Source organism: Pyrgilauda ruficollis, unplaced genomic scaffold (genome assembly GCF_017590135.1).
Source record: "Pyrgilauda ruficollis isolate IOZ18807 unplaced genomic scaffold, ASM1759013v1 scaffold6, whole genome shotgun sequence".
NCBI lineage: Eukaryota > Metazoa > Chordata > Aves > Passeriformes > Passeridae > Pyrgilauda > Pyrgilauda ruficollis.
This window is the reverse complement of record NW_024527710.1, coordinates 13,966,416-13,993,807: the sequence shown is the minus strand read 5'-3', so window position 1 is coordinate 13,993,807 and position 27,392 is coordinate 13,966,416. Positions and strand designations below refer to the sequence as shown.

General features: G+C 40.9%; 1 protein-coding gene across 3 annotated transcripts; it reads right to left on the bottom strand.

Moving 5' to 3' along the window:
• Positions 1 to 4,406: 4,406 nt before the first annotated feature.
• On the bottom strand, positions 4,407 to 25,594 carry SHISAL2A (shisa like 2A). 3 transcript variants are annotated; one of them, XR_005956464.1, is made up of 5 exons: positions 25,319 to 25,594; positions 17,478 to 17,617; positions 11,320 to 11,397; positions 6,481 to 7,297; positions 4,407 to 4,487 (listed from the first exon to the last, which is right to left on the bottom strand). XR_005956464.1 is itself a non-coding variant. In XM_041483541.1 (4 exons), exons 1-3 carry the CDS (start codon positions 25,498 to 25,500, stop codon positions 11,366 to 11,368), a joined length of 354 nt encoding a protein of 117 aa, XP_041339475.1. In that variant the 5' UTR covers positions 25,501 to 25,594; the 3' UTR covers positions 5,692 to 7,297; positions 11,320 to 11,365. The 3 variants fall into 3 exon arrangements, 2 of the variants coding, with proteins under 2 accessions (XP_041339475.1, XP_041339474.1); XM_041483541.1 differs by lacking the exon at positions 4,407 to 4,487 and having other exon boundaries at positions 5,692 to 7,297; XM_041483540.1 differs by lacking the exons at positions 4,407 to 4,487; positions 6,481 to 7,297; positions 11,320 to 11,397 and adding an exon at positions 16,316 to 16,512.
• Positions 25,595 to 27,392: the final 1,798 nt, after the last annotated feature.

The following is a 27,392-nucleotide window of genomic DNA, read 5'->3' as shown; positions in this document are numbered from 1 at the left end:
TGGGCTTCTGAGTGTTTCCTTCCATTCCTTTCTTAAGCATGTGCACCATTCCTGTCTCCTAAAGATTTGCCCTCTAAAAGGCTGTTATGTGCCTTTAATACTGGGGGGTCCTACTCTTCCTAGTCATTAAACTGGAAAGCCCATGTGTTATACAAACATTTGTTAAAATATTCATATTCCAAACATGTTTCAAGACATTCCTTATAAATACCCAGATGATCTTGGATTCTGAAAGTTACCAGGGATTAGTTTAATATTTTCCAGCCAAACCCCAGAGTTTTAGATACTGAACTGAACACGGTGTACCTGAAAGAGAAGAACAAATTGGAAAAGTGTAAATGTTAGGGATGGTATGACCCAGAATCCAAAACTTCAAATACTTTTCCCTGAATCATCTTATTCCATGAGACTTGAAACCTACACAAACGCCATTTCCTCCTAAGGCAGGAAGAAATTGAAATCTGGAAGGCTGAAAAATAACTTTCCCAAAAACCTTTCTCTCACATCTCTGCTGCCATGTTAGATATTAGAAAAAGTACAGGAGTGTGTGAAGGCCTGGATGTGAGCACCTGACAGTGCCATGCTCCTGGGTGACCTGCTACTCCAGCGAGTCACAGGGTGACTGCCGAGCAGGGCAGCCTGAGATCTGGCAGCTGCAGAAGGAAACATGAAACAACCTCGCTGCATTCTCTGCTACAGCAGCACACCTGCATTCTCTCTGGAGCAATAAGCCCTGGGTGGAGAATTTTCCCTGTCTTTGTGTGCTTTTCAACCAGCTCAAGGAAACAGATGGTCTATCCCTGGCATTGCATCTCACAGTTTTGCCCAGACAAGTCTAAGCCGCAGAATTTTTTGCAGGTTACGATCAAACTAGACATGGCTATCTATTGGCCAGTGTCCTTGACAGGACATAGCCACACAATTTCAAACATTTTGTCTGTGGTATAAATTACCAGACAGAACAATGACTTCCACAGGCTTTCTGTTCTCAGAGTCCTTTCTAACTCCACCTTTTGGGGTAAACTTTTTTTACTGTTCATGCTTGTTGCTCCTGTCTGTTTCCCTTTCCCTGAATGTTACCATGTGGCATAAACAATGCATGCTGAGTACTGCTTTGATACAGCCCAGTGAATTCCTTCTGTGGGTGTTTGAATTCCACAAGACTAACTTACAGATTTAATTTAGTCCCATTATATCACTGAAACAGAATTCTGCACTTTCATTGTTCTCTGTTCTATCTTACGCTTCCTTATGCTATTCCCAAAAGCAGCTGCACAGGACATCGTGTTTTGTGATGGTTTTATTTTTGGCTGGCTCATAATTAACTGTTAGCTGGTGAGTTAAAGTATTATTCCATATCCCTTGCTAACACTACAGACTGACTGTGCAGTGCTTTACAACTTCTTTTTTTTATTATTATTTAAGATATTACGATATTCTGAATAACTTAGAAAAGTACTTTATTTGACTTTATTACATGCTACCACTGAGGACTCTTCAGGCTCCTCACACTACCTGCTGTTGTCAAGCTGATAAATATGAAACACTGCCTGTTGATAACCTGCAAGGAATATTATTTGCCTCAAGTGGAACAAGCTCTCCAGTTGTGACGTATTAGAAGGATCTTGACGCCAACTGCCACCAATTGACATGCTAACCAGCACCAAGGGGAAGAGACAGGGCCAAAACCACAAACACAAAAACTCATCAAAGCTTGAAGGAAACCACAGTTTTACCACAGTGGTGTTGTACCAGCTGTATCAGCAGCTTATGCTCAGATTCAGTATGTTCATCCTCAGGGCAGAGGTGAGGACCTGCAGGACAAGTTACCTCTTGTGAAGTCACCACTTCACAGTCTTTTTATCCAAAAGATTTAACCAGTCTTCGTGATCTTTGCTTTCCCAGCTTCTGCCTTCCCATGGTAATGGAGAAAATAAAAAATACAAAATATTCACAAATTACAGGATCTAATAACTTATACCTTAGAAGAAACGTATTACTCAGAGCTGATCTGTACATTTAGTCATTACAGCCAACAACTTCAGCACTTGCTTTCCCAATTGTAACTCAAACTCTCCTTATTATTTTTTAAAAACACATGTATTGCATGAATAGGTAATCTATTTCTTGGGTTAACTGTTAACTGTGGAGAGATTCTGAATTTGTTGTCTTCATCATGAATAAATCCATATATTTAACTTGCAATTTCTGGCTTTTCATGCTGTAGTAAACACTCAGATACAATCTCACATGATATAAAACTCACTGCACCATGTCTCCCAGGTTCATTAAAATAAGGAATCATCTCTGCTTAAAAATGCAAGCAAAAATTTCCCAGCTGCATTATTTTCTCCTCTGGAGAAAGGATTTTGGGATCTTTTTTAAAAAGGACAAAATGAGAACCAACATTGGACTGAAAGGACAAGAATTTCCTTTACCTTTTAAAAAACAAAATGCACAAATACTGATTCTCCCGTTACTTTGCCTCACTTCTTTGCAGCTAAAACATCTCTAGCAAAACCAGTAACTGAAGGGTGCAGCCAGTCTATAAAGCTCAGATGGGGTGAAAAAATGCATTTTGTAACTTTGCAAACAAGTTGCTCTGAGCCAATTTTTCCACAGCTGAATCTTTGCCTTGTTTGTACTCCTTTCCCACAGGTAGTTATGGCATTGGCAATTTGAAATAACTTGCTGATATTCAGCATGTTGTTTCATTTCCTCTCCTATAAATGAGTTGTGCTGGTCTGACATTTTGATTCAGCACTGTAAAAGAAGCAGATCCAATTTACTGAAATTTCGGTGGTTGATTCAAAAACACTGATTCAATTTCTCGGTACATTCATTAAGGGAAACATACTTAACCTTACATTTGTTTGCAGAAATAAGTAGCCATTCATCAGGAACAAGAGGAACATCTCACTCTCCCTGGAGTAAGTCACAGCTTTGGGCAGGGATGGATCCAACCTGAGGCTTGGTTTCCACAAGGCTTTTCTGTCTTGGAGTAGAGTCATATAAAAGCTATTGCAGAGCCACATCAGTACTCTCTTGACCCTGCATCAACACCTAAAAGATTTCCACCTGCTCCACACTGTGTGAGAGAAGGGGGAGAAGAGACACAGCAATAATGGCAAAGGACCAGGTCAGTGCAAGGTCTTATCTGTGAAATCCAGATTATCATAGTAAACATGAGAATTGACAACATAAAATGTTCATAAGCCAGCTGCTCATTCTCCTCTAATTCTGGGGACAAAGCCTGGCTCTTGCTTCTGTCCACCCTTTTGGAAAAGATCCAGATTTTGCCTGGACAAAGGCTCAGAAGGTGCAAGATGCTGCCCCATCAAGTCCATGCCCCTCTGCAGAAGTTCATCCACAGCCAACTAAAGCCTGAACAACCCATTTTCCCTTCTTTAGGTCACACTGTGTACCCAGCTGGCAAAATGTTCAGCACTGCTGATGGAGGAAAGAAAATAATCATGGTCCCTAATACCCTCTTGCCACCAGCTTCTTTTTAAACTGGGGGAAAGGGAAGCTGTGGTTTCATAAAATACAGATGCAAAAAAAATCAGATGCAAAAAGCTGCTTATATGCATCTCTTTGAACTTACACTGTTTCCACTAATCAATTTCACCATTCTGTTTTGCTACTGCCATCAAAATGTACTCTCAGTATATAAAGCAAGGCTCTTCAACGGTTTTTCTAAAGCATGGAGGTTGGAAAATGCATAGGAGTAATGGACAGGACTAAAAAGATGTTTTCAAGTAGCTGGTTTATAATACATGTGAGATCTAAATTTCAGTATGTTGGTCACAGACTCAGGGATTTCAGAGGTGCCTGGGTAGATTCTTCCCATACAAAGGTATCTTATACACACTCTACACACATATCTGAATCACTTATCTCTACGTGTGTATCACACTCGGGAACTACAGAATGACAGGAAAGAGATGCTAAGTGCAAAAATCCTGCTGGGCACTAGAAACCAGCACCTGCTCCAAAGACCCAGAAATAAATGGTGTTGGGAACTTGGAGAGATTCTGATGGTGGTTGTTCAGATGAGGTTTTCAACTTTTTCAATTTGTCTCTGCAGCAGAGATAGCTTTTTTTGAACCAGACATCCTTCACATGGCTCAGAGCCAATTTTACAAAAGCCAGTGCATTGTAGAATCCTCTCATCCTCTGCTTTTAATACAGTGTTAGTGGATCTCCACCCCACTATTCAGTATCTGTTAAAATATGTACTTTTTTCTTAAATTCCTAAAGTTCCACACAAATGACTGCAAAAAGAACAAGATCACTTCAAAATCTATCGGACAAATTTTTAAATTACTCCACCTTAAAAGACAGGATTCCTGTGAGCTTCAGGCTAACAGAACAGAACTTCAAATCTTCTCATTTTTATTCCTAGGAAGTATCTGAATCTTTATGCTTTTCCTGCCTCAATTTTTCCAAAACTTGAAGGCTGTAACAGTTGTGAGGATCTCTAGCACCTGTCATGTTAGGAAAATATATAAACAGGCATTATTTTAATTCAGTAAAACTGTAACTTTTCTTTGGTCTTTCTTCCTTAATTTAAAATGTGTGAAGGACAAAGCCTTCAGAAATTATACTTAAAAGTTATTAATTATTAAATCATTACATACTTGACTGATTGTGTGGCAGCATTGATTAGGTATTTTCTACTTAGACCCAAAGTCAGATTAAGTAACACAAGCGAACAGGCAGTTACTAATATTGTAGGATCTAGAGAATGGTAGGATGACGAAAGTAGATCACTTTGCAGTGAGCTGCCACTTCTGCCAGTGTGACTCCAAAGGAAGAAGCAGCCAGGCCCAGAACTGTCAGTGGGGATCAGCCAGCCTGGTCCCACTGAAATCCATCAGGGGCTGCTGCTCGTGCTGCTCTGCTGTGTGTGCACAGACACAAACACTCTTTCTACATCCCACAGTCTGAGCGGCCTATTTCACACAACTTTTATTTTGGCCCTATGATTAGAAAAACTCCTCAACTTTAAAAAACAATAAAAAATGCTCACAGCAACTCCTGTGAGATTTAGTAGCTTCTGTATGGCTGATGGCACAACAGCCCTGAATTTGCTTTATGGGGTAATTTAGGCAATTTAAGCCTAAAATGTTCCCAGGGCAAAAATTATGGCTATGTCTAACAAGTACATTAAGGCTTATTATGCCTATTAAGCACAGGGAGTCACCCTTGTTGTGACTGCACATTACATTTGAAAGCTGTTCTGGGCAGTGTGCTGATTCCCTAATCAAACCTGTGTGGGAGGTACTTTTTGGTGACATTCAGAAACCCTCAGTTACAAAACAACTAGCTAAAAGGGCAAAGGAATGGGTTTTCCTAAGCACAGTGACAGAAAACAAAAACTGACATTGGACATAACCAAAGAATTGGAACCATTCTTTTTGCATGCTGTTTTTTACTATTAATTCTATTACTTTGGTGTCGTAAGAGACTCAAAATAAATAAATAAATAGTCCAGTATCTGAGGGGAAAACAACCTTGTTATTTGAGAAATGAAAGATTTTGAAATTGCCCAAGAGACAGAAATCAAAGATATTTGGATCTTGCAACATTCAAAATATCAAGTGCATCTTGTTACTTTTAAGTAACTTTAGAATTTAAAAATTAAAGAAGTGCTGACTCAAATTTGTATGAAGCTAAAATAACTTAAACCTTTTTTTTCCATCTTCCATAAATCCTTTATTGGTGGTTCAAAAGGAAGCATATGCTTCCAGAACATTTATCTCGTGGCTGGCATCCTCCAAGGAAACCAGATGGCAAAACTCATAAATCCTTTCCCTTCTGCTCTTTAACAGTCTCAATCAAGAAAGTTATGAGGACGGAAGTTCAGGTTTATGTCCTGTTGTTACAAAAACATTTTCTTTATGCATCTGATGTGGTTTCAATTTTCTCCCAGCCCATAGTGTCAAAGAGCAGTTTAATGAGATATTATATACAGACAGTTATTGGAAGAACATACACCACATTCTCTACTTCAATGGGAGGCACTGGTGTATTATTTCACACAAGAGCAGATGAGATCAGAATCACTTTGGGGTTTTGATACACAGTACCAGACAGCTACAGAGTTTAAATTTCAAGCACTAGCACACAAAAAGATGTCACTCCCAAACAGTAGACAAGGATTTTGTCTTAACAAGTTGAAGTATAACTACAGACAAAATTGTCATGGTAGGTAAATATTTTAGGCCTCATCTACAAATGGAAGTTATAATGTCTACTGCCTTAATATCAACAACATGGTTAAACAGTTTTGAAATTCTTTTGATCACTCCTTTAAGAACCCTCACAAGATGAAAAGAAATCATTATCACTAATGTTCATGATTTCAAGACTGAAAGCTTGAAAGAACTGACAATTTAAATATGACAGTTAAGATTGTCTTGGTTGTTCCTAAGACTTCTGGCAAAATAAAATGTGCAATTAGAGCTCTTTGATTACCTGAAGGAAGTTCAACACTTCACAAATTAGTGCTCCAAACTGAAATGCTACTGGAAAATTTTAGTTTGCTTCCCAAGAAATATTCCAACATGTTTTGATGAAGAATCTGCAAAACAATTGTGGATGTTGATTTCAATTCATTTCAGTGTACACCAATGCCAGTGAAAACAGCTGTTAAAATCTTAACTTCCCTACAAAAATTCATTCTTTATTAACTTCACCTTTTGTTAGAAAATTTTCCCATCAAAGTAATTTCAAGATTCACAAGAATATTTTGAGGAAACAAAGGTGGGGGGAAATGATGCATTAAGAAAAATACAACACAAATGACAGATTTTATTGAGGTACTACATTCACATTGGTTTGTGCACTGAACAGTCACATTTGGCTAAAGACAACCATGTTCATGACATGAAGACACTACACTGAGATGGCACATGGGGAAAGCTTAAAATAAAGCTTGGTCAACATGGTGTGCCAAATTCTGCTCTGCTTGACAACTGTGTTATCTCACTGGAATTGCAGAGGGTAGAGACAACCTGCTTGAAAATGACTGAACAGCAGTAACTGACGTGCAAATCAAAACACACAACTTCTCAGTACAGCTGGGAACCATACACAAACACAGCCTGGCACAGCTTCAGATTGGCCTCTGGTTATCGACAGTGGTCATGAGAGCCAGGAAACACCTCTGGAAGAATGAGTCAGGTTCTCGTGGCTTACAGTCACAGTCCATCCTTGTGGCTTAGGAAGTGTCTTGAAGTCACTTGGCTCTGTCTGTTTTGGTGGGGGCTGTGTTAAGGATGCAGCTCTGTATCTGCAAAATACCAGTAACAGTTACAAGTTAGAACAGGGGAAGAATTTTTTCCTACAAAAAAAATCCAGAACAAGCCACACGACTCAATCCATTTCATTGGCACAGATACTTCTTTCCAAGTACCTCATTATATTCCTACCCTTTATCAGGTGAAGAACAGCACCCCTAAAGGGCATTACTAGAGCTATGAAACACTAAGTGCCTCCTCTGGGGATGTTTGTGGATGGCTGACTCTGCTGCTCCTCCTCTGCTGGGCAAGTGAGAACTTCCCCTTGCATGTGAAAAAGGCCCACACACAATGGGTTTTGTATATAAAAAAGGTTTTGTATATAAAGACAGTCATTCACTCAACATTTCTATGCAGTGCCTCTTGGAAAATGCACCACTAATGTCTACATCAAACCATGCATTTAATTTCTTCTTAATGATAAACACTCACAATGTGTGTCTTTAACCCTGAAAGACACCAGAATATATTCCAAACTACACTTGAGGAATTTCTATACAAATAAATTGCTCTACTGCTCATTAAAGCAGGATTGATTCTGAGGTAAAACACAACAGCTGTTGGTACAGATGGGTTTAGAAGCAAATGCTTCTAAATATGCAAAAAATGGACATGCACTGAAGTCTGGCTGGACAATTTCAGCTAACTTAGCTTCTGACAGAAGTTCTGAAGCATGAAATCTTGGACTTGAGGCAGATGGCAACTAGCAGCAAGAGCATCCTCACCAGCAAAGAACATCAGTACTAGTTCACTGAGAGGAATGATGCTCATCTGAATTATCAGTGATACTTTTTGTAGATTCTAGATTATTTTCTGATGAAGACTCTGAGGATGGTTACACATTCCCGATGAACTTAAATGAAAACCTGAGACATACACGTAAAGTTAGATTTGTACCCTTCCCCAGCACTGCCATCTGGCTGACAGCAGAGGAGGCAAACCCCACCCTTGGGGTGTGTCAGACACCAATAAATACCCAGCTGCTCAAAAGAGGGGGTTATCCTGCTGTCTTGAGCCTTGGTGCAGAATCACTGTGAACGCAGAGTGTGGTTCTGGGTTTCACAATTTAAGAAGGATGTTAAGGTACTCGAAAGCATCCAGAAGAGACCAACAAAGCTGGAGAAAGGGCTGGAAGGACAGGTGGAAGGAGTGTCCCATGAGCAGTGCCTAAGGACTTTGGGCTTGTCTAGTTCAGGGACAAGGAGGCTGAGGGGTGACTTCACTGCCCTGCCCAGATTCCTGAGGAGGGGAATATGGAGAGAATGGTGGCCCTGGCACAGGCTGCCCAGAGAAGCTGTGGATGCCCCATTCCTGGAAGTGTTCAAGGCCAGGTGGGATGGAGCTCTGAGCAGTCTGGTCTACTGGAAGGTGTCCCTGCCCATGAGAGCAGGATTGGAACTCGATGATCCTGAAGGTCCCTTCCAGCCCAAACCATGCTGTTATTCTCTGATCTCTTCTCCCCGGTATCCAGTGAAAGAATGCATGGGAATGGTTCAAAGCTGCACCAGGGGAACTTTAGACTGGACATTAGGAAGCATTTCTTTACTATTTAGTCAGCTTCTTTAATTACTTGAGGACTTGGTTTCTCCTTTTTAACTACAGTACCTTGATTTTTATTCTATTTCACTTCTTTTTTTTTTAATTTCAGAACATTTCTCGAGGGCACAGAGATAATTCTGAAAGGTATTTTTAGCCCCAGAATCTTGCAACCCTTCTCAGGGTGGTGTAATTCAAAAATTTTATTCATGTGCTCTTTAGTTCTTCAGCCAAGCTCTTACTACTTATCTGGGATAATGTGCCAGACACTTTCCCAAGACATCCTTCTTCCCTCCAAAAATGTGCTTGAGAGTGAGTCACTGAACATTTCCCTTTGACTGCATTTTCATAACGATCTGTAATCACAGCCACTTGTTCCCACTTACCTGATAGGGAAAATTACCTTGACAAAGAGAGAAATTAGATTGATTTGTCATGATCTGTCTTCACGAAATCTGTGTCAGATTTTTCTTGTGCATAGCTCAATTATTTAATAATTCAATGTATTATCACTCTAAGTTAGAAGCAGTGCCTTAATCTGCCTAGCTCCTCTCCTTTCCCTTTGTAAAGCTAAGAGCTGTGTTTGCCCTTTTGCTGGAAAAGAGCAAGCAAACAAGCTTGAACTGTATGCTGAACTACACCAGGCACAAGGGGTCCTATTCCTAATTAAAACTCAGTGAATTTGGCAGGAGAAATATGCCTGCTAAAGGAAATCTAATTGGAACCTGCTTTCTCCCAGCAGTAGAAATTTGTAGCCACTGATGGACTCTCTGGCTTAATGCTGCACTGTGAAGTGGCTCCCCATGACAGGTGTGGGTATGAAATCTGCCGCAAGCACATGTGAAAAGCAGGAGACAAAAAAGAATGAGAGACCTGGAATTTCTACCAACACTTAGCCATATTATGTGTTGAAGTTCAGAAAAGATCCTTGCCTCCTTTTCCATTCTGAATCAGGAAGCAAAAAGGCTCACAGGCTAAAGACATAGTTTTCCTGGATTTAGCTCCAAATGAGGTCTCAAGTATTTTCAGTCCTCACAATGCCAGCCTCATTTTGGCAACAAAAAAAAAAAAAAAAAATTTGGGTAATTCATCTACAAAAAAAGCTTCCAGATTTTTTGGTCTTTATATAATGCATGCATTCAAACACCACCCAAGTCCTTTCCAGATCTCTCTCAATTCTCTCCCTGTAAGCAACAGTGGGTTAGCAGGCACCTATAAACATCAGCCTCTCTACCATGACAGAAAAGCAGGCAAAGAGAAGCATGAGGAAATGAGAGGCTCATGGCCTTCAAAAAGCAATGCCACATTCACAGAGCTCAGCTCATCTCAGTACTTGGTGCCTGCCTCAGATATTTTTGGATTTTCTCACTACAGACGGCTTTCTGACTGCAGGATCCATTTTAGTCTTTCCATGGCATTTTTCTCCCACAAGCCATTTCATTTGCAACAGCAGAAAAAAAAATGTGTGGAGGTGGTTAGGAGTTTTGAAATTAGTTTTGTTACACTTCAGTATTTTTTTAAGGACAAGGAGCCAAAATCAACTTGTTATTCCGATAAAGAGCTCTGAGAAAGATGCATTTGCACTTGGGATGCACAGTGTGGTTTTTTTAAGGGTACAAGTGAAACAGGGAAGTCTTGACTCATTTACTTTCCTGCTCATCTGAAAACAACTGCTGAGCAAACAGGACCACTTATTTTTCTTGTGATAGACATTGCTGATCTGCAGCTATTCCCACATTCTGTGGCTGTTAAGCCATGAGCTTTTACTCCCTGCAGAAAGTAAAATGCATGTTTCATGCCATCTGAAGTCCTTTGCATTATTTATAAAGCCCTCTTAAATCTGAAGTACAACTCACCTGTAATGGGGTACATTTCAAACACTATTCTGCATGGTCTGTGCCATAGGCAGCTTGACCTTTACACATGATTTCAGCATAAAAATCAACTTTCTTGCAAGATAATCATCTCCAGTTCTGTAGCAGAATTTACCTGGCACTGATTCCTGCATCCCCAGGAAGAAATGGAAGACTAAACTGCCCACCAGAAACATCACAGCTTTCACCCTTTGTCACACAGGAGCCTTTCTGACAATTCATCACTAAAGAAATTCTTTTGAATAAGTTACAGTGTCTGCCTCCTTAGTAAGCTCTGGTGCACCCAGGACAGCTCAGGGAAAGGACAGTAACAGCATAAGGGAATACAATCTTGTCTGGCACATAACCATGATGGAGTATTCAGTGCCAGTAAATCTGGAAGAGATTTGTCTGGGGAAGGACTCTGTCCAAGTCTCTGCAGATACATCCCTGTGCAAGGACAGCATCAGGGCAGTGTATAAATAAATCAGCCAGAGACAGTTTGCTAGTGCTTTTCAAAAAGTTAAAAACCCACATAAGGAATAATTTTATAAAATCCATGTAAAACAGAGTAGAGAGTATAAAAATACAAAAGAATAAGATAAAAAGAAATGTTCTCATGGTACCTCTTTTCTTCATAACATTGGTAGAATCCATTCAGTGCCTCTGTCTTTAACATATTGAACTCCCTCTGGCCTCATTGTCTGTAAAACAAAGGCATTTTTAGAAGAATTAAGAGCATTATTCTTCCATCAGTTGCAAGTAGTAATACATAGATAAGCCCACTGCAATAGAAAATCACAGTTCCTGGAATCTTCTACAATTTTTAGATGAGACAGATCAAATCCATTCCACTTTGCATTCCTGGGCCTCGGGGAGGCTGCAATTATTAACTTATTTGTGTTAAAAAGGAATAAACATCAAAGTGAAGAGCAGTTTAATGAAGCAGCACTGTGGTATAAGCTGGGTTTGTAGCAGGAAATCAGAAAGTCTCCTGAAAGAAATCGCATTAAAAATTTCCCATATTCAAGAAAACAAACCAGAAATCTCAACTTTCATCCCTCTCCAAACATAATCAGTCACTGCTGCTTTCCGTGCACCTTCATCCAGTGACCCCAAAGCTCTGAGTGTGTGGAGGGAGGCTCACAATATTTCTTTGCAAGAGTTACCCAAGTTTTATAGAAAGATTTGCATAATTACAGGAGCAGATAAAACTATTTTTAGTTAAGCACTTTTCCAATTTCCCACAAAATCTTTAGTTCCGGCATCTCCCATCTTTTGAGTGTTTGGTTTTGAAGCTTAGTAGCATTTGAACACTGTTTTTCAGAGCACAACTTCATAGGTTAACGTAAGCGATAGTTAAAATTCCACCAGCTGATACAGACACTTGCTTGGAGCAGAAGGGCAGGAGTCTTTTGATTCAGTGCAGATAACTCGAGTTTGCCCATCTGACCAGAGTAACTAAAGCAAAGGCAGCCTGCAGTGGATCACTGCAGGAAGGGAGGACAGAGATACTTTGCCAGTTTCCACTGATCCCTGCTGGCAGCTGAGAAAACAAAGCTCTAGAAGAAAAGACTTTCCTAAATGCACTTTCAACTTACTTTCTTTTTTACCTGATACTGGTTCTTTCATTCCCTTCTCACTTTCCTCATTCTGTTTCCAGTCCTTATTTTCTGCTACTATCCTTCCCATGATAGCCCCTATATCCATGAATAACAAGTCATATTTGGAGTCTCTCCTCCCTTTTCTCTGCCCTAAATCTCAACCCTGTACATGATTCCCCCTCTGCTAGGCTCCCTCTCCACCTCTCTCCCCAAGCACCAGGCTTCTGCTCCCCAGCCCACCCACAGCCACTGCTCCACTTCCTGGCCCCAGGACTTTCTCCATCCCCTCCAGCATCGCTGCCTCCCTGCTCTGCTGCTCCCAGCTCCATCAGTCCCATCCCTCTTCCAAAAGCTCCCAGGAGCATTCAACTCCTTGAAGTTTTCTCCTTTATCTGCCAGCTCCAAAGCCTCTCTCTGCTTTATCCTGTCATCTAATTCTCCTTGTGGAGCTCATCAGTCTTCCTCCCAGGCCTCCCTGTATTTCCCATTAGCCTTTAGTTCAATGTTGTCTTTGACCTCATTTTCCATTTTCCTGAGTGTGGGTCAACACAAAGAGACAGAAAAGATAAACTTAACTGGGCAGGGTACTTTTCTCCAAGCCAGTGTGTGGGGAAGGGATTGAAAAACAGATTCCCTATATCCAAAAAGGAATAAAAAGTTGAGAATGCTAATATTTTAATTTAATAAGAAACTGAAGCAAAGCGGATTGGGAAAGGGGAATTATTTGTTATTGAGATGTTTTGAAAGCTGCATTTTATTTTATTTTGTTTGAATTGAAAAAACTGCAATTTGGTTTCAAAAATGTAAAAATGGGATTTGATAGTTTAGTATTTTTAAAAATCTGTACAATAGTATTTAAGCTAAGATCTTAGTTTAAAACAACTGGGTTATTTCAGCTGGGAAAAAAACAAACCCAAAAAGAAGAAAAAAGAATTCTTATCAGTTACAGACTAAGGCACTTTAGTTTTGAAGCCTACAGCAGCTATGGGTATATTTGTAGTAAAAAACCTGATTCCTAATGAGTTGCAAAAATCTCACTGCTACAAGAAAGTCTTGGAAATTTAAAAGCTAAGGAGTCCAATAAAGACATTTCAAAATTCAACATTTTCTACCGAGGCATCCTTCCATTAAATTTGAATTCCCAGCTTTAAAATGGAAATTTAAAACCTAGAAGGCAAAACTATGGGAGTACACTCCAAAAGCCAAGCAGTGCATCTGAGTTCAGACAGCAGCTATCTGCTTTCACAACCAATAGTCAGATAATTGTACCGAGCTAAGAAAAACAATGTGTGAGAGTTTTGTGCTTTTTCATCAAAATACCTGAATATTTAATATATGTGAATAACTCCCCATAAGGAATCTTTAATTAAGGAGAGAAATAGGGACAGAAAAGTCATCTGGCTATTTTTCAAGCTGTGTTTTTCCTTGTTATAAAATGAAACCATGAACTTTTGCATATTATGATGTCACTGCTTTGCAAGAGCAAGGAATTAATAACTTCTATTAAAGCACATCTTCCCTAGCACTTATGATTAATTTACAAGGCCACAATTCTTTCACACTCCAACCCAAAGGTCCCTGTCTGACTCTGAACACATTTACAGAGGTCTTTCTGTGCTAAATTTTAAGGGAAAAGTATTAGTTATCATCATAAAATGTAATTTGCTCTTCATGCTTTGCAGTGGCATGGAACACTTCATTTCAAAGGTCTTTCCAGACCTGGCAGAAATACCAGGGCAACTCAGAAAATGTGATCAAAAACTGTTTGGGTCACCAGGGTGGAGAGACTCTCTCCACCCTTCATATCTCTGATGGCAAAGCCCATTCTCAGGGCCAGCAGAGATGATCACTCCTCTCCCATCAGCTGCCTGGTCAAGGCAAGTGTGTGTGCACCTTTCCCAGAGTCAAGGTGTGCCTCTGGATTTCCCCTTTTCTGCCTGTTTACCACTCCCATCCTGACAATTATGCAATATTTACTCAGTCCTCCTTATCTTGCACTGTGGGGATGTTCCAGCATTATTCATTCAGCCTTACAAAACACTTAAAATCCTGTGATTTCCTAGCTTCCCACATTTTGAAGGGGATAAACCCTTTGCAAAAAGAGAAGTTTTTTGTTAAAAGAAGAACAAAGCACATGACCAAATTCCCTTTCACCTTGGATAAATATATCATGTTTGCATATTCAGGGCTTGGATTTCTTTGAGGCCTTCTTTTACCACTGTTACAAGTCCCCAGCTTTCAAATGGGAGAAACAAAAACATCTACAATGAGTTCAATGAAAAATACTTTCTCTTGCAAAGAGCATAACCAGCAACTGAAATGCAGGATCTTCATTTATATGTGTTTGCCTGCACATACTGTCTTGCATACTATGGATCAACTCTGCACTCTACAAATAGAAATGTCTAACTCCAGTAACATCTAAGTAGTTCTTCCTTGTCTATGCCAGTGGCTGAGCTCATTTTTCCTGAAATTCAATGCTCAGATGAAAATGTAAATTTTTGCTAGGGCTAAAACATCCTTATCTAACTCAAGAACCCAATCTCTAACACTCAGTGCTGATGCTGTGGAAGATCTCTGCTGATGCAATGGAAGATCTGTGCTGATGCAATGGAAGACCATTTGTTTAAGGCTAAACAGAGGCAAATTCCAGTTAATATGCCTTTTGTAGAATCAGAAACTTTAATAAAGAGCTTCATATTCAGTTTATTTTTAGATTTATCATTGATCTGGAAATTATTTCTGTAAAAATTCAACCACTCCACTTCTGTATTTAGGAGATCTTGGATGAGCCCAAGAACAATGACCAACTTTTGCTATTATGTGAGATAGGGAAAGGCACAAAATAACCAATTGTATGTTTAATGAGATATGAAACTCCAACTGAGCTGATGTATTATGGGTGAAATTGAATATAATAAAAAATAGTGCTTTCAAAAATGAGTGCTCTCTGAGTGCTCCAGGGATCCAGATGCTGCACAACAACTAAAGTGTGACACAGTCTTCATCTAAAGGCAAAATTATGCTAGTTCAGAAAAAGCTCTGTTGAACTGAGTTCATACTTAAAACTCAGGGCCCTCAGGCCTGCAGTTTTCTGAAGCATCTAAAAACTGTTTTAATTTTTTAATTTGTTTTTATTGCTTATGTACAGGTATCCTGCACTCTCACAAGAACTGAAAGATGAGGAGATGATAGGCTGTTTTTATTTTCTCCAGGGCTGCAAGCAGCTAGCCAGCCATATTGTCAGACACTCAGCCCTTGCATGACTTCCATGCAAAAGAAATCCAAGTATGATGAACTCAAGCACTCAGGCTTGTCAGTGAAATCCTAAAACATTTCCAAAGATCTCTCAACCTTGGCAAAGCAGCTGGCTTTCAATTTCCATCAACCCACCTCACCAACAGCCAAAGCTATGAGAATTTGGATGTGAAATAATTTTCATTTGAAGCAGCCAAAGAAGCAGAATAACAAAAGCAAAAAACACAAGATGAGAGCAGTCAAAATGGTGTTTAAATACAAAGGAATTTGTCCAAGCAAAGCTCCAAACCACACAGAAGATGCCTGGGAAAAAAGCAAAGATCCCTCAGCTTCCCAGCCTCGTAAGGTTTGGAATTGTGGCTTGGAATGCCTACATGAATGCTGGGTCATCAGTGGGATGCTGTTCACCTCATTACAGAAAGAGAGGAACAGCCTTTGCCACCCAAGCAGGATGTGGGTTTGAAGCAGGGTTCAAGTCCGTACAGAAAGATGGAATTGCTTGGCAGCACTGGTGCAGTAGCACCTGCCTCCTTCCCAGCTCCTCACGTGCACATGTCTGGCACAAAAATAAAAGGCATGAGAAATACAGAACTCCTGTCCTGGCAGTGGATTAAGAGCTGTGCCATAGAAGGAAAACCTGAGGGAAGAAATTAAACAGCAACACATTCAAAAAACATAATGCCAGTTTATAATTAAGACACAACCATCTTGTAGAAGAGCACGAGAGCATTTTGTTCATCTCACCCAAGAATTTATTTAGGCTGTTCTAGCTAGCAGGTCTTAATTCCACTCTCTCTCCAGGACAAGTGTGAAGTTTTCAATTTGCAGATCAGTAGCAGTTTGCTGAATGTGTGACTTCGGCAGCTTGCTCACCTCACACAGCTACAAAGGGAGGCTTTGCAGATCTGACAGCTCTATGAACCAATGGAACCACTTTTAAACCAAAGCCTGCATTCTCTGGAGAAGAAAATGACACACAATAAGCCTGATATGAAGTGGACTGTGTTAACTAGACACTCAGGAGGGGGCTTACTGCTCTATAATAAGCTGTAATTACAGTAACTTATTGGTCATTTACTGCCATGCAGGTATAGAAGCATTTTAAAATAACAAGTAAAGAGAAATCTTGAGCTGAGGGGACTTTTTTCCTAGAATTATTCCCCTTTTTCAACTTGTTGAATTTCCAATGGCTACATAAGTACAACATTCCTTTTATTTCCCACAACTTAACTGGTTGAACTACTGAAGCAGTTCATTTAAATATTTAGGAAGTCCAAGACAAAGGGTGAAACTTATCACACCCCATCTTGCTAAGGGAGATTTCACAAATGTAGTGAACTGGAGCAGCAGCAGCAGCAATTTTCCCATGTGAGTGGGTTAATGCTGACTACATGCACTGTTCCTGCAGGCATCTGCCAACACAGTCTGGGCACAAAGGCATGGACTACTGCTACTGAAACAGAGAGTTTTAGACTTCAAAATCTGGATCCTATGTCAGGAAGAAACAAAAAAAAAAGAAAGAGAATGACCTCTCTCTGTCACAAGAAAATACACTTAAAATCTCTCCTGAGATTCTTATTCCTAGAATGAACCACTACAATATGTTTATGTACTCTTGACAGGAAATCCAGAGCAACTAAATCATAAGTCTCTTCCTGATAAAGGGGCTAATTTGCCCTCACTCAGTATTGCAAACTTCTACATTATTCCTACTACTAAATAAATATACTAAGCTCGTGCTAAATGTTTTGAATTTGGTGCAGATTTCACAGAGCAGGCATACAGCAGGACAGCTTGATTACATCTTGACATTCCCATCAGAAAGAAAACACACACTGTTGGATTCCCCCACATCCATTTAAAGACAGAGTAAGGCTTTTCCTCTGCAGGTGATAATGCACATCAATAACAACTGGTCTTACCTGCTGTCTGTAAGCTCAAACCAGTATCAAGTTTGCTGCGTGGCTTGGTGCTGATAAACAAATAACAGAGAACACACACAGTGATGATAAAAGCAAAGAGGACCACTGCTGCTATTGACAGGCCCACGAGTGCTCCAACACTAAGAGAGAAAAACAAAAAAATCAAGTGTACAAACAGTCTGGAGGATCCATTAAAACAATGTTCAAGATGATATCTGGAGTTTACTCAGGTAGGGGAGTAACTGTATTTTACTGTAAACCAAAGTTTAGAGCTCAATACTTCAATTGCATAAACTGCAATTATCTCACTGCCCTCAGAAGGGCCAATGTCATTACACAGCAGTTGAACATCTGGCCCTCAGTGACATTTCATACATATTAATCCTGAGTCTTTATGAAAGTGTATTTATGAAAAACAGAAATAACTTCATGCAGTAACTGATACCAGTGAGATCAAAAAGTTCTTCAGTGCCCACACTGAGAGGGATTCTAGGGTTCCAGGCAGTTCAAACAACATGACTATTAAGCTGTATTTTCACTCTGAAATGCCATTTGTATAGTATAAAAAAACATGCAATCTTTGTTATTCAACTCTGTTAGCAGCTCTGCAGAGCAGGGTGAAGTACGGTGATCGATGTTGTGCCTTTGCATTAAGGAAATAAATCTCCAATCAAGACTGGAGAAATTCTCCCATGATCTTTGTCACAGTAAAAGGGAAACTAAAGCTGAATTAGTTTACTCACAACATCAAAGGCATCAAAGAAGCAGGAATTAATTACTCTGGAAGCCAAACATAAGGTGCTATACGTAGATTTTATCAAGGTGCTATCCTGCAGGATAAAAGCTACTTTATACATCTCCCATAGGCATACAGTGAGACAGTATATGTATATAGAGAAATCTCTCCTGATTCCCAACCCTTATTTTCAAGTCTTTTCCTAACATCAAATTCTCATGATGAAATAAAGGACTCCATATAATGCAGTCTAGCTATCATTTCCTACACTTTCCTGGGCCTTCCAGGATGCCTTCCAGGATGCCTTTCCTGGGCCTTTGATGCGTTCCATGCTCCAGTTCTCTATTCTACAGTCCATGACAAAGATCCAGACTTCTGGTGAAATTAAACAGCAGCCTTTTGGTCACAGATGAGGAGTCTGAGGACTGAGAATCCTTATATTACTGCTCTGGTATATTTACATTTTTGACAGACATCCAAAGGACAGCAGAGAGATGAATTTCTTGAATTTTACAAACTCCATCCTCTAGTCATAAAAATGCCTTTATATATCACTGCTATCAGGGAGAAGTCAACTCTTCTGTGGCCTTGCAGGTAGATGAGAAGAACTGTGCCTTGGGATGTTTTTATGAATTTTACATTCAAGATACTGCAAAGCTTCTCTACAAGCTCCCACCGCACCAGCATAGATATATCCACAGGAGAAATTCTTAAAATCAGCAGGATGAGAGCAGCAGATATTGCTATGACTTTCACATGAGGTTTTCATTAGTTACTGGTCAGATTCAGTAATGAGGGTTGGGCAACATTTAGCTCCATGCACAGCTAAAATAATTTGTTATCAGCAAACTGGTTCTGGAAAGAACAGCTCTACCCTTCTGAAGATTTTTTGCATGGTATTTATCATCTGCATTAAATAGGATATCCTTAGAGGTTTGTGCATATATGTACATATATAAGCAAATTTTTCCTTATTGTTCTTTGGCTCAAACAAAACTCGCAGGCAAGCAATATTCTGCTTAGTATGGAATCTGAATGTGACCTACACTCAGACTTCACCTGTGTTCTGGCCTTATTTTGCATTTTGACTTGGAGCACCTTGACCCAAATAGACAAAATAGAAGAAATGCACATTACAGAAGGTTGAATAGCCATAGAACCATATGATAAAACCAAGGCTCTTCAGAAATAGTTATTTGTGCTTTTTTGTCATGACAGTACAAGCTTTATTGTAAGATTCCATTTAAATTCCAGCCTGCAGTGCAGAACTAAGGAGGTTGCTCACCATTATCCAAATATTAAGCAGAGTCAGCTGTCCTAAAGCCAAATAGATCAAATACATATTAATGATTATTCATTTTTCTATTCAGACATCTGTTACTTCTTGGCTGTAGCTCTCCTCCATGCAGTTGTAGAAGATGACATGGACAATACAGTTGTGTATTGCAGAGCACAATGCATCTTCAGTATCACTACACAACTTGTGTAAGATGCTTTGGGAGTTACAAAAGGAAAAGGCAAGAAAAACCTGAGGAACTCTCCAGGTCAAAGACTCATCATAGGTTATGTGCTACAAGAAATGTTTCTCATGCTCCAGCAGCAACATGAGAAGATCTCACCAGCATCACAAAACCAAACAGATACTCTGATTCCACTTCCTGAATGAATCAGTAATCAGGACAATGTGTACTTACTCTTTTTAAACACACAATGTTTTGATACCAGATTGTTCTCAAAGTGCTGAAGCCATCAACCCACAGAGAAGGTATAATTAAGTTCTATAAGATTAATTTTGGTTAAAGTTTGGGGATGGAGGGTTGTTTCTTAATTTATCTAATTCAGAGAAATTTAATATGTCTTCCACAGCTCTGAATACTGATGTTTCTTAACAAGAATACAATATTTTCTTTCATTATTTACATGTTAAAGCTATTATTAGAAACAAAATACCAAATAACTATGATCACTGACCACTTTAACAATTACACTCCTCTGAAAACGAAGACAATCTTACAGCATGTCCTCTCAATTCTACAGCAATTACTATGGTGCTGCATATCTGCTTTAAAAGGCCTTGCTAAAAGCATTTTGCCACCTTCCATTCTTTACCTTAAAGACCATCTGAAGGCCACCCAGCAGTCACATGGTAACAGTCTATAGGTCTCAGGGTGTGTCTTTGAGATCATTCTTCTGACAGCAGAGACATTAAGCAAGCAAACTAAAAAGTCCCTCTTCCCCACAGCTGTGGCTTCCTTAGTGAGCAAAACCTCCTGCATTAACAACTCACTCAACCCCAAAGCAAAGATCTGGCATAAAGATGGCAGTAAAGGCCACGGGGTAGCCCTGACACAAGCAACGTTACGTTTGGTAGGACATCCAAAGAGAACCCTCTCAAGTTATTTTCCACATAAAGATAGAGCCATACCACAGATTTCACTGCTGTTACACTGAGTGCCACATCCAGGCCTGCAGCACAGCCAAAGGCTTCACTCAGCAGAGAGGCTCCACTCTGCCAGCAACCTCCCCAGGGATCCCCAGGCTGTGTCCAGAGAGATGCTTAGTGGGTCCATCGACTTGTCTGTCAATGTCTCAGCATCACACACCTACAGTTATTTTTAGTTTATAAAATTAGTCCATCCACACCATCGAAAGCCAGGGAAAATCTAAATATTGGCTAAGCAGAGGCAGTATTGCCCACTGATAGACTAAAAGGAAGCTCATGAGTCACCCGGATCCAAGTAAATCAAATGTTCCCAATGCCATTGTTGCAGTGACGTGTCGTTCACCGTATTTGCAAAGCACACAGACAAATATTCTCAAGAGACTGGAAGAATGGGCACAGAGAAACAAAAGACTTGCTATTTTGGAAAGCCAAAACAGATGCCTGGAGGTTGGTACAGCCAAGCAAATCTTGGCTTCAGTATTAGGCCACTGTGGCTCTATAGGTATTAATTAAGAAGGCATTTTGAGTAAAACCTATATGTGGCTTGACAGAATTTTGATCAAATATGTATTACTACATGCAACTTAGAAGATACAACTTTGGAACGGATATTAGAATTCTATTTGATACTGAAAGAGGCCATTATAAAAATAACACTTCATAGAAGAGTGGCAAAAATAAGCAAAAAATATTTTAGAACAAAGAGAAACAAAAAGGCTGACTGAACATAACTGCTGCAATTCAATACAAATACCACAAGTTCAGCACTTCTCCCCTTCCACTCAGCTTGGGAGGTAAAGCAGATGTGATAACTGCATGGGCATGCACAGCACACTGCTCTGGAGGCTGAGCTGCCCAGTGTTTGCCCCACTGGTATTTTATAGCAGCTGTGTTTTGTGGATTCAAAAGCTGAATAACCTTCTGATGAATTCTGCCTTTTCCTAATGTTGTCTTCTGTTCCATGGGCTGCTGACAACTGTAAGAGACAGCAAAATGCATCCTTCCCTCTTCTTTGAGCAATTAGGTCTTTCAAGATCTATGATAAAAAAACCAAAAACTATATAATTTTATTTTAAATACCAGCAAAAAAAAAGGTGTAAGTCAGAAATCAATAATATTATTAATTATATATAATAAATTCTGCAGAAAATGTGAAATGTGTCAGAGTTGCTCAATAGTCTATTACCTATGATAGTCCAGCAGTTTCCAGTACAGCAGGTGTTAGGATGTTGTCAAATATTGCAGTTTTTGCAGAACTGGGAGGGGGAAAGAGGGTTCCATGTTGCTAAGGGATAGGGCAGTGTCTAGTTCTAAACATAGCACAGGCAGTAGAGACTTGGCAAGAAAAGAGAAGAGCATAGGCCAGCAAGAAACTATTGCTTTGGGTTGCCAAGGCTGCTGGCTTCTCCATGAACTGCTTCCATCAGAGCTGGATGCCAAGGGGTCTGGCCATGTCCCTCCCACAGCAGGAAAAACACAAGTGAAACGTGCAAGAGTCTCCTGCAATTCTACTGGTGTGCCACCAAACTGAAGTAATCCCTGAGACACCACCAACCACTCGTGCTGCAGTCAGTCACTGCTTTCAAATATCTGGGAGGAGTCAAGCAAATGAAGATTTAGGAAAAGAACCCCCAAGTTCTGGAGTACAGCAAAACCTAAAATAGTTCCCCCATCAGGGCCTCCTAAACCTTTCCCTTCCATCTCCAGACTTACCTTGACTGGTGTGCCTAACTCTTGTTTAGTTTTAAATCTTAAGGGTTTCAAGTCTTAAAAGTGTGTCCTCAAAGGCTGAAAGAAGCATTTTAATGATTATTTTATCACATGGCTGTTACCAATCAATATCAGTAAGAGTCTAGTGATCACCAAAACATTCTGAGAGGACAGAAAATGTCATTTTTATGTTTTCTTTAAACTACTAATTGAACTGTCATGTGAAAATGTATACAGTTTGCAAAATTATGTAATACTATAATGTTTCCAGTGTGTAAATAGCTAAAAATTATTCTATTTGTTACTGAAAACCCTTATAGGAAGTGGTTCAATTCTAACCACTCAGTAACTTTGCTTAGAGAGGTAAATTGTACTTATTCACCTCTTTCCTACAATGAATATAGTAATTTATGGCAGAAGTTAAGCACAATTAAAACTCCATTAATGGTGATTTCCATGAGTCCTTTTCCCAGCTTAGGGCTACTGTAGAAAGAAGGAAAAAAAAATCCTTAATTTTCAAAGTTTGGGCCCAAATTTCTGACTTGGATGAAGGATGAAGTCACTTCTCAGACACTACAAAATCTTTTAAAGGAAGAGCTTTCAGAAAGGTATTTCATTAAAGCCTCTTCTGGGATTCAGTTCTTGGAGGTACTTTTTGAAAAGATCAAGCTTTAAGAGTCTTCACTACAATGTCCAGATGAGATGTTGTGATGCAATACTAACTTATTCCTCAGTTTTTCTGCCATCTTGAGAAGGTTTACTGTGATTGAAACAGTCAAAGAATATGCAAAAATATAGCATTAAAGCAGAGTATTTGATAGCAGAAGTGTAAAAAAGGACACTTGGAGATGTCTTCTCACATCAGAGAAGCCAAGTAATTGTGTGTCTGTCACAGAGGTGGATGGATGGAAGATCCCCATAACTGACCCACACTTTGCACCAGACAAAGTAGATTTTAAATAACAATACATTAAATATTAGATCAGATAAATTAAAATAGTAAGTCCACTGTACTTGACAGCATTAACTCAGGAGCTCTGAGGGAATTCACATGTGGCAGAGCTGCTGGCCAAGGTGCTGAGGGTGTCTGGCAGCACAGTGCTGAATCTGAGCCTGGCTATGATACCCAAATTCACCCTCCCAGAAAATGAGGGACAGGTCCTTTGATGATAAAGCCTCTACCCCCAATCATCTCATGACCATGCTCCACCCCACAGGGACCTGAACGCGCTTGCAGCTTCCTGACATAAAATCTTTAAGGAAAGGATCAGCATTAGGATGAGGGGAAAACACTTCTTGTTAACGTGCTGGAGTATGAAGTGTCAACAGGCACACGGATAGAGGAACCCAGCAGACAGAGTTCCATGTCTCAAAAAGCCTTTGGACAAAGCCCTGCACTGAAAGTGGGGTTAAAAAGACTGAAATTATATAGGATTAGGGAAAGGTTTTGCTACAAATTTGAGGCTGCTTAAAAGCACAAGGAGAAAAGTGCAAGGCTTTAGTGGTCTCTTTTCAGTGTAAAGAAATGTCACAGAGACTTATTTTTGTTCATATCTTCATCTATGACCTGTGAAGAAGGAAATCTGAGTTTCTGATGATCCTAAGCCCCTACAAGCAATCAAATGCTGAGGGCAAGGAATGCTACAAGACTTACAGAAAACTGAGTGAGCAGGCAAAAGTGATGTACATGAGTTTCAATGTACATAATGTAATGTATAAATAACAAAACCAAGCCTACACAGCAATAAACTCAGAACAGGCAGTTCTGAACTCCAGAAAAGTTTGAGAGTCTTCAGTGAGAGCTCATTGAAATAATGGAGTCAATGTGAACTGGTACACAAAGACATCAAAACATTGGCCACCAACAGAATAGAATTGAGAGCGAGACTGGAGGCAACATTTGGCCACTCTGCAGAACCTTGCCACACCCACACCTTGGGCATGCAGCTCCACATTATGCACCTCCAAGATCAGCCCTGTGGAGTGAAAAACAGTATGGATGAGATGGAACCAAAACAATCAGTGTGCCATAGCATCTGCCCAAGGAAAATGCAAAAGCTGTTCAGTCTGGAAAGGTGAAAGCTCAGAATAGATGCCCCAAATGCTCACAATATTTTAAACACTGTGCATAAACTGAACCTGCAATTGCTGTTCACCAAATCTCACAATCTGAAAACTAGAGGGCACTCAGGAAAAGTAGTAGGGAACAGTATAAAACAGATAAAAGGATCTATATTGAAACAGCAGGTAGTGACTGCTGCCACCAGGGTTGCAGAAGCGGATGGTTATAAGCAAGCCCAGAAGGGGATTTGACAAAATCAAGGATAATAGCAAGTCCATAAGAAACAGAGTGGAAGCCCCATGCAGAGGTGTACTAACATCCTGACACGGCCAGCCTGGATGCTGTGGAGCCCGGGGGGAATCGGGCACAGAAAGCAGCCGGGCTGGCTGAGCGCAGCCCTCCCTGCCGCTGCTGGAGATCCAGCCAGAGCCAGGCGGATCCCCGCACTATCCCGGGAGAGCACCAGGCTAGTTATCTGCCCCTTCCGAGTGGAAAGTTACGTAGTGCCTTATCTCACATGGAAAAGTAGCTCAAGTCACTGGGAACTTTATGGCACGCAGCACCGTACGCGCTCAGGCCCCGAGACAGCCGCTCCCCTCACGCCCGAAGAGACGGGCGGGAGACGCTCCGGATGCTCTGCCAGAAGCACCGAGCGTTTCCCAGCGCTTCCCTACCAAGACCACGAGTTATTTCCTTCAGAAACTACCCTGGCATGAGCATGAGTCTCTCTGGGCTGAAGATGCAGCTCTACCGCTACCCTCGGCGGGACAAAGGCAGCCTGAAAGTGCCCCGCTGCAAGTACCTCACAAACACAAACCCAAGCCCAGCTCGGGCGACCACGGGTCTCCCGCCCGCCGCCTCTACCCCGGCAGGCACAGCCGCTCCCCTACCTGAGCCACCACATGTAGCTGTGCTCGTAGGGGAAGAAGCTGTGGGGGTCATCGCAGCAGTACTTGACGTCCTGGAAGCCACAGCAGAACACGGCGCGGGCGTCGCCGCCCGCCCGCGGGCAGCTGAACCCGCTCACCAGCACCTTGTCGGCGTTGAGGTAACTGCTGCACTCGGCGCTCATGGCGCGGCCGCCCGCCTGCTGCCCGCCCGGCGCCTCGGCTCGGTGTCACCCGGGCGTGAGGCGAGGAGAGTCCAGGGGAGGCGAGGCGAGGTGGCTGTGGAGGGCGGAGCCGGGCGGGCAGGGGGCTGCGCTGGCGGCGGGGACCGCCGCGCCCACTGGCCCCGGGGCCGCCACAGGGCGGGGAGCGGCGGGAGCCGCCCGCGCCCTCAGGGCAGGCAGGGGCGGGCGGGAGAGCGCCGTGAGGGGCCGGCCCGCCCCGGGCTGCGTTTCAGAGGCTGGGGTACGGCGGTCCCTCAGCGATGGGTCCCATGTGGAGGAGAGCTTTTAGGAGTCCGTCTTTACTCATAGCCTGGGTGTGGTCTCAGGAGATGCAAAACAGGGGGAGCATGGGGAGGGATCACACTTCTGTAAGACTCAGGCCCCCTGGGCTTGATGAGGGGGGAAAGCTCCAGCTCAAAACCATGCTCAACACTTAAAGATGCGCTGCACAAAGTGAGAGGATGAATGACAGTGATGTGGCCGGTGCAAAGACTCCGGAAAAGGGGAGATCAGGGGATTTCGAGTGTTGAATATCAACAAAGAAAAAGGGTAGATGACAATGAGATTTTGTCAGAGGTGAAACTTTATCACTTGAATTGTTCTGATGAAATCAGATAGAATCAGATCAATTATTTTCATTGTAAAATTGAGGATTGACTTATTTGAAATGTAAACAGGAAAATGATCTACCAAAGACCACAAGTCAGCCTTTTCATCTCAGTTGTGTCAATAGTGTCAGTACGTGTTAGGATTTAATTGTGTGTCTTGTGTTATTTGAGATTAAGAGACCAATCTCCTGGTCATTTGAGTCACAAAGACATGGGGGGTGTTTTTCTGTGGTTGAGGAAGGTCTCTAATGAGGGAAGGATAGCTGAATCTCAGCTCAAAAGCCATCAGTTGGTTGCGCAGATCATGTGTACAATCAGTCAGCTAAACAACATGTGGTGTGGTTGAAACTAAGAAGTGCAGGGGTAAATGTCATGGATTTGGAGCCTGATTCAAGACTTTGTGAAGTTGCCAATTCTGTGTTCACAACAGAGACCTAAGTAAGTCTTACAACTTCCCAGGATGGAGAAATGTCCAATACCAGTCTTATTGGTATTAATGTCTTGAAATGTCTTCAAATACCTTGTTCAGTTGCTAATAACTGTTTTTTTCCAAAATGTGAATTGCCAGCCCTGTGTTTCTCTCTGATTCTCTTTATCTGTCTGGGATTGTTTTTTTCTTTGTCTTATCATTTCTTGATCTGTTTTCACTGAGGTTCTGTTCATACCCGAATTCAATAACCAGGCCAGAGAGTCATGAAGCCTGGAATCATTCAGTTCATGTTTTCAAGTGAACATTCCCAAATCGAGTGGTCAAGAGACATTCAGGAATAGAGAACATTCTTGGTTATTTTTGTGTTTCACACTGTTGTTTTACTTTTGGAGATTTTTCTCTCATTAGTCAGAACTCAGATAACTATGTTCTTCTCAGAACTATTACTGCAGTGATGTGGAACAAATAAAATTACCCATCCCAGTTTTATTCTCAGTCTTACAAAAACTTGGACTTATACTTAAAGAGTATAAGGTCGACCTGTGTCAGAGTTGAAGTAAAGGTGGATCCTTTGACCAAACTTAAAGAAATTTTGTTTCAAAGAAAGCTGAAATGTTCTGGGGTGACAACATCTTTTTTTGTTTGTTGGTTTCATCAATCAGTATACTCATTTATACCATGCAATCAGTAGGTATTTGCCATGATTACTGGGTGACAATAATTAGTGTGCTTTCTTGTTGCAATTATTTGGAAAGATTTATATGAAACATTTGAAATTATGTTTGAGTTATCTACCTCAGTGACTGAATTAACTA